At 40.3% G+C, this 14,448-nt stretch overlaps 1 protein-coding gene across 1 annotated transcript; it reads right to left on the reverse strand.

Annotated features, from left to right (window-relative positions):
* Positions 1-2,131: 2,131 nt before the first annotated feature.
* LOC136420296 (adenosine receptor A2b-like) lies at positions 2,132-4,005 on the reverse strand. The gene is made up of 2 exons (XM_066407145.1): positions 3,700-4,005; positions 2,132-3,004 (listed from the first exon to the last, which is right to left on the reverse strand). The coding sequence occupies exons 1-2, from the start codon at positions 4,003-4,005 to the stop codon at positions 2,132-2,134; spliced, it is 1,179 nt and encodes a 392-aa protein (XP_066263242.1).
* Between the last annotated feature and the right edge of the window lie 10,443 nt (positions 4,006-14,448).

Below are 14,448 nucleotides of genomic sequence, written 5' to 3' on the forward strand. Positions count from 1 at the left end.
TGTAGTATTATTTATTTTTATTTATTTATTTGTATCAGGCCCATGGCCCATAAAAACAGACACAGAACAAAGATTTACAAAGCTACAAAGCTACACTTACAAAGACTTTACATAATGTCGCCAGAATGTGCTATGCCTATGGCAAAAGCCGTCCGAGTGTACAAGCACTCTAATTATATCATTGTCAGACGACAGCAGGCGTGTTACAAATGAGTAGGTGACCTTGCGACGCCGTGCGTCAAACATGTCGGTCCGGTTATTCACAAACAACCAACTAGTGCTAGTATGCCTGCCGACGGAAAAGAGCATTTTCATTGCGCTGTGGTAAGCCACTCGTAGCTTGGAGATCGCACTCACGCTGTAATTACTCCAGATTTGGGCACAATACATCGGGGAGCAATACGCTGAGAACAACTCACTTTTTACCGCCGCTGAGCAGTAACGAAACCGCCGGAGGAGTGAGTTTGCCCGAGAATAAAAGCCTCTGACGTGAGCTCGGATTGCTGCGTCATCCGAAAGATCAGGGGTAATTATATACCCAAGATATGTGGTAGAAGAGGCATACTTTAAGGCGGTACCGTACAGCATCAGCGGCGGCAAAGGCATACTCATGCGGAAGCGGCGACACGGAAAGTACATACATAGTGTTTTCGATTCGATTTGTCAATATATTCCAGACAATCTCTGTCCTACCCCATGCTTCGCACTAAATCCAGTTATAATGTCTACAACATTTACTATTGAATGTTAACTTGCTAGAATAAATGTTGTGTCATCAACTATCCGACTTATTTTTGTTTCGTCACTACCCTCATTATGTTTAACTAAAATCCCATTTGTTTCTTTAGATTTTCTAATCTAAGTGGCCATAAGTGAGCAAACTATTTATGTTGTGTGTAATGTTTAGATATTTGTCAAAAGTATCTGAGGTTTTGTCTCATTGATTACTTATCGCCATTATCAGGTTGATCAGATATGTCCTTATCTCCCTGCTTTATGATATCAATGTCAAACTTTGTTTTTCCTTTTCTTTGAAATGTTTTTCCTTTCTAGGTAAGGAAAAGTTTCGTAAATCTACAATATTGCAATTTATCAGAATTTTTCCACCTTCCCAGTTATCATCAAATACTCCTATATTCTATTACATTTTAGTCCGAAATATATGAAGCTACCTTACTTTTACTGGTTCCATAGGAGTGGAAACCCTTCTCACCCCAATCAAATTAAGTTTCTACTCCCTGAGTTATATGTGTTTCCCGTAGAAATATTGCACCAGTCCTTTTGGTCTTTACACCATTCAAAAGTAGTCTTTCTTTCTAACTTTATGTCTGGTTCCAATAACATTTAAAGGCAAACAATTAAGATCAGCCATACTTACCAGAGATTACCCAGCTCTGTACGGTTTTTAACCGTTGGACATAAGGTCCATACCAGAACACAGAAAGGTTAAATTCCATAAGTCCGAAAGTCCGATATATTATAAGTCCGTTCCGTTTCAAGCTATTATTAGCGAGGAGACAGACGTCAGGCTCACGCGCGTGATCAGTTGTTGTCCCCGTCCACAACTGTTCAACGAGCCTTCCTCGGCGATGTGGGTGGGCTGGGATCATTTCCGAAGAGTCTATTATTGCATCGCGGGTACAAGCTCCATTTCTGACTGGGATAACTTCGCACTAGTTCTCTTTTTGGCAGAAGTTGTTTCTTCCACTGGGTTGATTTTTGAACAGTACATTTTTGCATGGGGAGGGAGCCGAAAAAAAGCTGTATTTGCTTTCGCAAATGTTGCTTCTCTAACTGTACTTGTATTCAATTAGAATGAAACAATTCATTACACTGAGTCAGCCAATCACCTCTCGCTGGTAACGACAACGAAAATCCGCTTTGGGAGAAATAGGTTCAAAAACGGTTTATCAAATTAAATATAGTCTCATCCAAACTCCCTTAGAATTTAGTGTTTATGTGGACATAGCCCTTGCCCATCACCATACAATAAATGCTTAACCTTTGGTACCAACATTATTTTTACACCAGATGGGTCTGTGCTCATACAACTGCATACTCAAAATGTTTGCCACAAAATGTTAGTTATTTGTTACTTACAAAATGTAAGGCACAAACCCACGGTGATCTTTTAAGTGTTTTTCGCGATCGTTCTACGGAACGTACTCATTGGGATATCCTGAAGCTCCTTCTGTCGCTGGTAGCGTTTCCTGATCTTGCCGTGTACCTTTCCCACTGCTCGGCGGTAGATGTTGTTGCTCTTGGCGTAAATCACTGAGTCCGTGAAGGTGCTTGTCATCATGACAACATAGAAGATGTCCATTAGAAACTGGAAGGGTCCTCTGTTGTTTGTGATGACTCCAATTTTCCACAGGGACCCAGTGATCATCATCGGTAACCACGTAATCATTTGCACTCCTGATACAATCGCCAACGTCTTGGCCGCTTTTAGTTTGAGGCTCATCTGATCCTTGGCGATTCCTGTCAGTTTCTGGTGTCTCGTCTCGTTATTGTAGGCCTCCTTGCAGATGAGACCGGCGGCAATGCAGCTGATTTTCATGGCAATCGGGCCCAGCACTAAAGTGACATAATTTTCTGGGCCACCCATTGCACAGGGCATCATCAGGCTCCAAGGCTGTGCGATGTCGACAGAGGACTCGTCCACTGTCCACGACTGCACCGTTCCGACACGGCCGAGGCCAACCAGTGGTGGTGCCAGGGCAATCAGGAAACAGTTGGCCATCATGAAGGCAAGGCGTCGTCTGGTTATCATTGAAGCGTAGTCGAGAGGGAAGGCGATGTGTATGTATCTGCAGATCCACAGACTCGCCTGCAGGTAGAGTGACAGCATGGGTAGGGCAAGGTTGAGGAAGGCTTGGATCCTGCACCAACCCTCTCCGGGGATTTCTCCGTGCACCAGGCTGTACACTGTTGTGGGAGCGTAGACCAGTATCTGGGCGATGTCCGTTACTGCCAGGGCACACAGGAAGATATTTCCTGGTTCCTAGAAGAGGGAAAGTGCAGGTCAGCCACATGTATGTCATCATTTATATAACATTTATAATCACTAAATGGATACTCCGACGAGAATTAATTTTTTGTACATAATCCATATTCTATTTAAAAGAAGACCCTTAATTGTTGGTTGGAATATTTGTAGTAGTTTCTAGGGATTTACTAGGTAATGTGAACAACATGGAAAACAGATTCATTACATATATTTTTGCATGTTGCAATGATAGCAAGTTGCAAGAACAACATGTCAGCTAAAACAGGAAATGCTTTCTTAAAAGCTGACCAGGGGCCAATACGTTAATAGCCGGCTGTGTGGCGTGGTTGTGGGGACGACATGTAACCCAAACAATCGCTCACCTTGGTTACTTGAGTTTGACTATGGCTAATAAGACTGGACTTATAATTGGATTCACACTGCTTATGTTAGTTGTGTCAAAGTGAATGTTAATGTCAATGATATTAGTAAGCTGGTTTTGAGACATTCAATCTGATTGAATTGCGTCACTTCTTGCCATCAAAAACCCAACCTTGAACAATCCAACGTCAAACGACCCAACGCCGAGCCTAAAACGGCAGTATTAAAAACAGATACAACTACCAAAAAAAGGCGTTACATACAGCTACATGTACATAAAAGAGACGTTTAATTAGGTCATAACAGGATCTTTCACGATAAAATCTTACCCGCATGGTTTTCTCGGTACAGACGAGGTACAGTAAGCAGCCGTTGCCGAACAAGGACCAAACCGTCATGAAGACGAGGATGAAGCTCAGCAGCGGTTGTAGAGGTGGATAGTAGCCGTACACCCCGCAGTGTGCCGGGTTGTAGCTGGTCACGGAGGATGTCACGTTTCCTAACGTGAAGTTTGTCGTGATGAAATCACAGGCGGGTTCGGCAAGCTCTGATGCGTTCTGTAGTATGGTCGCCACTGCAAGTGTGGTGTTGACAATGGCGCTCACGATGGAGGTTGGGACGCTAGTGTTCTTCATGTTGGTTTACTGTGGACGCGTGCGGTCACGATCTAAATCTGTAATGTCCGATGAAAAGGCGTTGTTAAGATACAAACTTCTAACTAACATTTCTTCCTGTCCATAAAACCATCTATATTTCTCATCAACGACAAATCAATACTTTCAATTTTGAAGGTCAGCCCTTACTTGGGGGCTGCAGATTTTCCATGGGTTTGCAGAATGTCTTCACCCAGGTCCGGGTAAATAGAGTAGGTAAGTAAGTGCAGAATGTCGGCTACAGTCATACGTGAATTTCAAGCTAAATTTGACAATATCCGCAGATTACTCGTTTGGAATGGTAACTTAGCTATGGGCGACCCGACTGGAGTTGAAGCGGTTGAAAACTTAACCCTATCTAGATTGGGCTTTTTTGAGACTTCCTGGACCGAGGGATGGATCATTGCCCCCCCCCCCCATAACTTCAGAACGGTATGTGGTATAATCCCCAAATTTGCAGAGAGCAATGTATATGTTAAATTTTATAATTCCTGAAATTTTGGTACTGTTATGGGGTAGTATGACGTAATTATAACGTCATAAATGTCATTTTTTGGCTAAAATCGTCTAAATAGGAAATTTCTGTAATACCTGATGGTATTAACCAATGATTTACCAAAAAAGGATATTTCTTTGATAATGAAGTCTGACAAGACCTCTGTTGCCAATGGTAACTGTGTTGACGTAAATTGACGTCATAGAATGGGATCCGCCATCTTGGATAGGTGATCTTGATTTTTTTACAAATACAATGTTTGCTACTTAAGAACCCAAAACACAATTGAAATAGATTAGAAACATTGATTTTAATGTTTTTGTTGAAAACAAAGCAGGTATGAACGAATTTGAAGGGGGAAAAGCCTGTTTACACATAAACTAATTATGATCGAAGCGATCCCACGACAACCAAAGAACAAGGTAGCAGGGGCAGAAGACATTCCCACAGAGCTACTGAAGACTGGTAACCCAACAGCATCCAAGTTAATGCGTAAAGTCTGCAACAAGAACGTCAGTACTGGACAATGGTCATCCGACTGGGTGAAGTCTGTCTTCATCACCATCCCCAAGGTACCCGGTACCATTGACTGTTCGGAGCACCGCAATATAGCCCTGATATCCCATGTCAGCGAGGTCCTTCTCCGAATCCTCCTACGGCATTGGAGCGAGTGGCAGAGCAGGAGTTTGCAGAGGAGCAGATGGGTTTTAGGAAGAAAGTGGGGACAAGGGACCAGATCTTCAACCTAAGGGTACTGATGGAAAAGGGAAAAGGGAAGGGAAAACAATGTGTAGCTCTTCATGGCATTTATCGACTATAAGAAAGCCTTCGACTCAGTTAGACATCAAACACTATGGAAGGTGATGGAAACTATGGGAGTCTCAAGGCACTTGGTTCAGTTGTTAAGCAACCTGTACAGGGATCAGCAAGCAGCAGTGAGAGTAGAAGAGGACCTTACAGAGTGGTTTGAGGTCAGGGAGGGGGTAAGACAAGGCTGCTTGCTGTCACCGATGTGTTTCAATTTCTACTCAGGGGCGGTAATGAGGGAGTCTGTGGAGGAACAGCCCACAATTGGTGTCAACGTAAGTGGCAGGGACATCAACAACCTCCGCTTCGCTGATGACATAGCGTTGATAGCTACCTTACCGGAAGGACTCCTAAGTAGCTTTAAAGAACGGTTACAGTCAGATATGAAAAGACTGGGTGTAACAGACCGTTCGGTGTAGTATAACCAGCTGCTGCCGCACCGCGTGTCTGCAAAGCTGGTGTGTTACGCCTAATGGCGGTTGTACCGGCTATATAGATACATATACAGAAGGACTCCAGGAACTGCTGGATTCCACAGACAGCACCTTAAGTGAGTACCAACTGGAAATTAGCACCAAAAAAGACCAAAGTGATGGCCGTAGCCAAGAAACCTACTCAAGTAACAGCCATTTGCCGAGGAGAACAACTTCAACAGGTTCCAAGATTCAAGTACCTGGGTTCTACATTGGAAGAAACAGCCAGCTGTAGCCATGAGATCAGCATACACCTAGGAATAACCCAAGCAGCTCTCCGAAGCTTGGATGTAATCTGGGCAGACAGAGCCCTCAAAACAACCACTTAACTAAAAGTGCTGAGGACTTTCGTCTGGCCTGTGGTAACCTACTTCTGTGAGGCATGGGCGTTACACACCTGAGACATCCGGAAGATCCAAGCCCTGGAGATGAAATGCTACAGGCAGATACTGCGTATCAGCTGGACTGAACACCGTACATACGACTCTGCAACACTGCTTAACATCATAAAAGCATTTTCTTTTAATACTCTCCGAAGCTGTGCTTGATCAGAGAATGATAATTGCAGTAGGGCTGTCAGTGAATCCATAGTAAATTGATTAGCTATGACCATCAAAATATGCCAACGATAAAAACTATCTTTACATGGCAATTAAGTCACAATTTGTTTCGGTTGATACATTAATAAAACATTGCAAATATAAGCAGACAGTACACATATATACATATTCCAATACAGCACTTAAAGTCCTTAACAAGTTTTTACTCTCCAATGCCTTGCTAAGTAGATGGAATTTGCAGTAGAGATTGTCAGTATATACATATACTGGTGTATTGATCAACTATAAATACAAATACTCAGTTTAAAAATTGCGGTTCAGCGACAGGAAATGTATTACACCACAGTTTGCAGTCAGAATATCAAGAGGGATGAAACCTTAATATTTTCTTTACATCTTGATCATACCCATTTTGATTCAAATGACTCAATGCTTATGTCGCCCGGTTTGAGTCAAATGACTCAAAGTGGCCCGTTTTGAGTCAAATGACTCAAAGTGGCCTGTTTAAGTCAAATGACTCAAAGTCCCTGTTTTTAGTCAAATGGCTCAAAGTGGCCCGTTTTGAGTGAAATGACTCAAAGCCTCCTGCTTTGAGTCAAATGGCTCGAAGTGGCCAGTTATGCGTCAACTGACTCAAAGTCCATGTATGTTCCCCTTCAAATTCAAGAAACCTATCCTACACGGCTAAATAGGCAAAAATTTGTTTGAGTCATTTGATCCAATATGTCCCGAATATCTAGATATAAATTTCTTGGATCCCTCAATAACAAGCCAGAACGGCTTCAATTCGGTAAAATTAACAACTTCATATCCTAACTTTCAAGTCGAAAAAAATGGAATAAAATGGATTTTCCCTTATTATTTTGGATTCTGTTGTAATTATCCTGAATTTGCGACGTGGCTTGTCAGTGACTGTTCCTAGCAGTTCGCCTCTTACTGACAAAGAAGTCACTGCTGTGATCAATCACCACTTTCCAGACATTGTTAACCAACTTCCATGACTAGATTTTGAATCGTTGCCATCTTACCTGCCTTCTCTTCCCAAACCACCGCTTATTCATTCATATCAATTTTACGAATTCTTTTAAACGCCTTGACGCCAGGAAAAGTTTTGGTCAGCATATTTCGGCATGTGTTCTTTTGTCTTTCCAACATCTGTACTGGAGGACGTATGGATCAAATGCACAAGATTCATACTGTTGGATAATGTTATTTGTATGTTTTGCTTGGCCTGATTTCCTTGTTGTTCCTTGTGGCAGATTTGTTTGATGAGCTGTTGTTTGAACATGCTTATTTTATTTGCCAATTATGCTATATTCTATTCCCCCTGGTACTGTTATGACGTCTTTGATTTAAGATGTTTTAAGTGAGTTAGTGGCATCTCTGTCAGCAATCTTGTCTATCTGTTTGTCTCTGTGATGTTTTCATGTTCTTCTTTGAAATCTTTATTTTATTTTTTTGTCATTTTCTGTTTAGCTCCAAGCATTTGCTGTTTAGCTCCAAGCATTTGCTTCCAATTATGCTACTCTGACTTGAGGTGTTGCCTGGTGCAGTCATTGATGTGCCATTTCTTTTGGGCTTTATTGAATTCTTGACATCAAACAGACATCAATTGAATTACTAGAGCATGAATATGACTAAAATGCAATAGGCACGAATGTGTTCATGCTCCGGTAACCCCGATACCTCCTTTGTGACTGGAACCTTACCTTAGCAACCAGCAGGTGTGTCCAGGTGTTTAATCTGTTAAAGTAACTAAAACGCGCCAACATCTGCTGTTTTTTCCTTTCTATCCCCAACGCCGGAGGATTAGTATATTTAAAGAACTAAGCACTTTTTTAGAAGCTTTTCATTTGACGTCATTCGCGCCGTGTGGGTTGCAGTGTACATCTGATGTTTGATGAAATTTTGAAAGTCAGATAATTATGTCTTACAATACGTATACTTTGCTTACCATGTACAATACCTTTGTCGCAAACGTGCTCGTTGCACAAAATTTATTTTAAATTTGAGTTCGGAGCAAAGTCTTCGAAAGTCAAAGAAGAAAATGCGAAGGAACAAAATTAATAATCTAAAGTTTGGTATACGATGTTCTGTTTTTTACAGTCATTTGTCAAACCTAAAAAAACGGTGACTGGAAAATTAAACAGACGTTTCCCGCTTTAACCGTGCACACACCAAATAGTGGCGGGAAATAAGTGACGAAAGGGTTTCGAGGATACAGGTATGAGTTTGCATTTCTTATAATTTGCTGCGAATTTCCTGGCTGAAAAGCGTACTTTATTTCAAAAATTGGTTTAGGGCCCGAGCTTCATTTCCGCCCCCGGGCAATCGTTCGTGTTGAAAGCCCCGAATTTACCTTTGTTGCTTTCTGTTTGCGTGTTGTCATACCTTAGGTTATCTAGCTTTTGAATGTTCTTCATAATTCGCTTGATCATACATTTGAGTTTTCGTTCTCTGACAATACCAGACATTTTCGTGTATGAACTATAGGCGATGAATGTTCTATTCAACGAGAAACTGGCCAATTTCGCTTATCATTTTTGAGTTGAAAACACTTTTTCACCCTAACATTTGATGTCTTCTGCTCCGAAGGTAATTTCTTGACGATTATCTGTATTTTCTACAAAGTAAGAGCATCGTTATTTTTTAGATTCACCTGAAGTTTTCATTTCTCACAAAACGAGCTAACAATGAACATTAATTAGCTACACCTAACTATGTCAAAATATTTCTCATGAATTTCTGAAACAATACATATATACCAAACACCAAAAAAGTCACCGAAAAAATGTATACCTGGAAAACAATAGGGTCTCTTTACGGCCAGATTAGTCGCAAAAAATTCAGTCGTTTGAGGGCTGAAAGAAATATGCGCATCACATTTTCATTTATATCGTTCGACAAACGCAGCACTGTGTGAAAATAGTAGAAATGGGGAAAGAAATAGAGTAAATAGTATGCTATTTTTTCTGCAGGCCACGGAGTCTGGTAGAGGCTACAGTTATGTTAGAAAAAGAATTTCATTGGCGATAAGAAAGACTCGTCTTGTTCTGTGTTCATTTAGATCTTATTAGCAACTTGCCATCTTGTTGTGCATATCGCTCTTATTTATGCCAAAAATATTCACGATGAAGGAAGTGTGTACATGTATACATATAGGGAATACATGGGTAGGGTCTACAATGGATTAGTGACCATCATATTGGTTTATAAAGCACACGTTGTGTAATTTACCACAGGTGGAATTCTGTTAAAATTCGACTGATTATTTTTTTTAAATACATATTCTATAGAAACTTAGAATAACAAGCCCTTCTGGCGTTTAGGACTTCTTTAACGGGGTCCGTGTAGATCCCATGCAGGTAAACTAGTCTCAAAAATCCATCTGTTGTTTGAGGGTTAACAATTTTCGGGCTCAAAAGTCCCGCATATTATACAAGGCATTAGTAAAATAATTGTGACCGTCTCAATTAGAAATATCAAACTGGATCTCAACCTTAATTGTGGATCATGTGAACAAGATTCAATAAACTCTTCACATTTTAAAGAATACTTTAAAACAATTTTCTTTTGGGCTGATGAAAAAATGAGGACGGTATTAAACCTTCCTTATGCTTGGGTCACATATCCAATCCGGGGCCCGGCCGGGCAGTCTTTTGGAACGAAAAGAATGATATAAAAGACAACAAAAACACAAAACGTACCCAAATAGTATAGTATAGCTTGTGCAAATTCAGTGATATATACTTTGATTTTTCGTTTCCGCAAACAGCCCGGTTAGGAAATGTGACTTTAGCATTAACCGTCGTTCTTGCATTGAGCCACATAATTTTAGCCCTGGTACACAAAAACTCAACCTTACCTGTGGATCTCGCTGGCACGGCCTGCGTCTAAGTTGTGTGTGTTGTCACATTGCCCCTCACACTGCTGCTGATCGAGATGCCACGGACCGGCACCCTGTGTTCGTTAATGTGTTACCATGACGACAGGTTAATGCGTCAGTGCTCTTCTTGGCAGAGGGAAGCTTGCCTGGTTAAAACCTCGAAAGCTTAGCAAAAGTGACTGCCTTACTTAGGCTTTAAAACTCTTGCCTCATTGAAATATACATATATGACTCAATGACACTTCCATTGGGTTGGTTGTTTGTTTCATCACAAGACAATTTCTACTTATGCTGTACCCGTACAAGGTTTTCCTGAACACCCCTTCAAAGACACGATTAAACTAAAATCGCCCAGTACAAGAAGCTAGTCAAACAAGGTGACAAGAAAAGAGACATCACAGTTTCAGCCATGAGATAAAGACTGTAATTTATTTCAACTGTATACTTCTGAAAGCTTGATGTACACTAGAAAGCACTTCATAAGTGTGCCTGCGGCCAAACAAAAACGTGTATCGCATGAGCTGCTGCTAACGTAACGTGTCCTATTTACGTGCGGGAGCAGTTTACGTCCAGTTGGGTCATGTCCACATGTCGCGGTGTATTATGCCAATGCCAGTTCTAATGAGCAACAAAGAACGTCAGAAGTATGATCCTTAGCCATCCCTCTCTTTTATACAAAACAATGAAAAAGGTTTACGTCCAGCGATATAACAGAATAAACTCCTGAACCGGTAACAACATATTTCACGGAAGCGTCATGCATGGCGTATTTCATATGTAATTCGACACCGTGTACTTCACCATGTGTTTCTAACTAACACGATAGCTAGTATCTTTTAAAAGTAGCTGACGTTAAACCTATCTTTGATAGTCAGACTATCCATGGTGATTCGAAGTTTGAAAATCTTACCAGTTTCAGGAAGGTTTGATACAACCTTGCGACACCCGGACGGGTGGTTAATTTTTGCACGGCAAAACAAAATAGCCATGCGTTTATCACGTAGACGCCACGTGCCGCGCATGTCGTTGAAATTTACAAATCAATATTGTTTTTTTAACAACGCATCAAGTAAGCGGTGGGTCAAGCATAATTACTTGACTTTCATTTGTCTGTAGACCACTTTGGATAGTTACTGTGCATTTTTTTGGGGTCTATGTTCTTCAAGCATAGCGTCAGAAGGGAAATGACTGAGGTGGACGATAATGGTTTACGCTAGCACAAGTCTACATCATATATATCAGTATAAATACATGCTCGCACGGCGTTAAACAGGCGGAGAAAAACTTACAGACCATGCATTTTCTTTTTAGAAGAGCTGATATTTCTGCCCATGGGGTTGATAGTTGGCTCTGTCCGCGCGGTTTTAAGGTACATACGTTTTGAATTAATTTGGACGTTAACTGGTTACGTTACGTTACATGACGTACATATACTCATTCCCTTCAAATGAGGGCTGTCAAGTCACTGAGAATCAGGCACACCTGCACATGGAGTATGGAAGACCTCTGAAATTATATGTTCTAGTTTTGCTAAAGCAAGCACTTCTGACAGAAGATTAGAGCTATAGGGTATAAACCATTGATTTTGTTTGGGCATGATCCAATGACTCCGAATCCAGTTATCTACTGAATGATCTGTTTATTACACGGGGCATGGGCACTGTTTGGTTATCATCATTGTCATAAGGTAGAGCTAGAATAGTGTTAAGGGAAGGGGCAAATGGTATTATAATTCTTGAATCAAATCGCTATTTTGCAACTGTATTTGGTCATATCTCTGTACAATTGTTACTTCATCGATTGCATTGATTCTGTTCACAATGGTATAACTGAGAGACATTGGATATTTATCGTGATGAATGTTTCTCAAGGTTTGGACTCACCAAGGACCTCACCAAAAACTATTGATATCTGCTTTGAGGACTAGATTTGAATGAAAATTCTATGTAAAAAAGGGGGATGAAGGGGGGTGAGAACACACACACAAAAATATCACAGAAAACTTCAAAACAGAACAGGAGTCTGTAAAACAAACAATGTCTCAACATGAACACTTTAATGTCTATTGCATTTTTTTTTATATTTAAAATGCTCTAATAATTCAAGGGATGTTTGATGTCAAGAATTCAATAAAGCCGAAAAGAAATGGCAGATCAATGACTGCACCAGGCAAAATCTCAAGTCAGAGTAGCATAATTAAAAGCAAATGCTAGGAGCTTAACAGAAAACGACAGACAAAATAAAATCAAGATTTTAAATAAGAACATAAAAACATCACAGAGACAAACAGATAGACAAGGTTGCTGACAGAGATGCCAAAAACTCACTTAAAACTTCTTAAATCAAAGACGTCATAACAGTACCAGGGGGAATAGAATATAGCATAATTGGCAAATAAAATAAGTATGTTCAAACAACAGCTCATCAAACAAATCTGCCACAAGGAACAACAAGGAAATCGATTCAAGCAATACATACAAATGACATTTTCCAACAGTATGAATCTTGTGCATTTGATCCATATGTCCAACAGTACAGATGTTGGCAAGACAGAAGAACACATGACGAAATACAAGAGTTCCACGACCTAATATCTCCATGAACAATTCTATTCATTCAAATGACTTACACATTTGCATGATATGTGCTTGGTCATAAACACCTTTATATAACTTACATGTTGCAATATTGCAGTCCTAAAATTTTCCGAATAGATGTATTATGGTTTTTTTTGCATTGATTATGCAAATAAGGAGTTTATTTGCATAATTGGTATCAGTTAATGCTCCACTTTCCATAAACTAAATATGTTACATGTATTTGAGTCTGATAATGGAAAACACTGGAAATATGGAATTTCCTCATTAGCTATGCAAATTAAGTGCCAATAAGCATAGTTCGCACTTCATTGTGTATATCTCTATCTAAGCTACCTGCATACTAAATATAATGGAAATTCGTTGTTCCCTTGTTCAGTTATTCTCCTTTGAAGATTTTCACAAAAACGCTCCTGCAGTTCCAGAGGAAGCCCAAACCTACAAGACGTCTTTATTACATCACAAGCTATCTGCCACCCAAAAATCAAGACCACAGCACGTCCAGGTAAAAAAATACAAAAAATTGAAGTTCTGCTGCAGTACCAAAGTCACATACCAGGGGGCCCAAAATCAACCTTGAATTTCGGCTTCACCACACCCGCTCACATACCAAATATCATTGTAATCCAACAAGAGGTTCTTGAGTTATGCTAACTGGAGTGGTGCAGAAACACAAACACACGAATACATATACACACTAAGACATACACACCTAAAACAATATCTCCATTTTTAATGGAGATAACAAACAAACACTTTTGGAATCACTGAAAAATTCAAATGACATGTTCGCAACAAGACTGCTGAAAAACGTCTTTTTTCTCCACAGGTTATGTTTTTTAGCACATCACATCCGCAAATTTCTGGAGTTGCATCTGTCTCTACCTACCAATGTTGATCAGAAATTAGTTGTCGTTGAAGTCATCATGTTCGTCGCCAAATTGTGACAATACAATATACAAGAGACGTATGGGACTCTCCAGGCACCTGGTCAATATAATTCAATTTACAAATAAGAAAAGGACAACATAAAAATACACTATTTGTTTGTTTTGTTTGTTTTGTTTGTTTGTTTGTTTGGACCTTTGCTTAGTCATGATAAGCTCGGATCGGCACACAGGCCGCTTTTCATTCAGGTCATGATGGAAGAGGTAAGGGTCAGATAGAATATAACAGAGGTACACGGTCATTTGAGTCCTTATAACTCTATCAACATATATCATTACATATTTATGGTAAAACAATATACAATTGCTACAACATACAACATACAGTAGGGCGAAAACTGGTTCATGGTCTGTGTCCGTTGAAAATGATATGCCTTTAACCTTTCTGATGGCAAAACAAAGTTCATGGCCTTTAACATTCCTACCCCTTACTGCCTCAAGACGAGCGATGGTACTGCCTTGGAGGAGGTAAAAGACTTTAAGTACCTGGGGTCTAGAATGGAAAGTTCAGCGAGGGACATAGCAGCAAGAAAAGCAGCAGCCTGGCAGGCTTGTAACAAGCTGAATAAGGTTTGGAGATCAACTCTCTAACGCAAGTTGAAAGTGAGGCTCTTCCTCTGAACTGTTGAAGCAGTCCTTCTGTATGGGTGTGAGTCATG

Source organism: Branchiostoma lanceolatum, chromosome 15 (assembly GCF_035083965.1).
Source record: "Branchiostoma lanceolatum isolate klBraLanc5 chromosome 15, klBraLanc5.hap2, whole genome shotgun sequence".
Classification (NCBI taxonomy): Eukaryota; Metazoa; Chordata; class Leptocardii; order Amphioxiformes; family Branchiostomatidae; genus Branchiostoma; species Branchiostoma lanceolatum.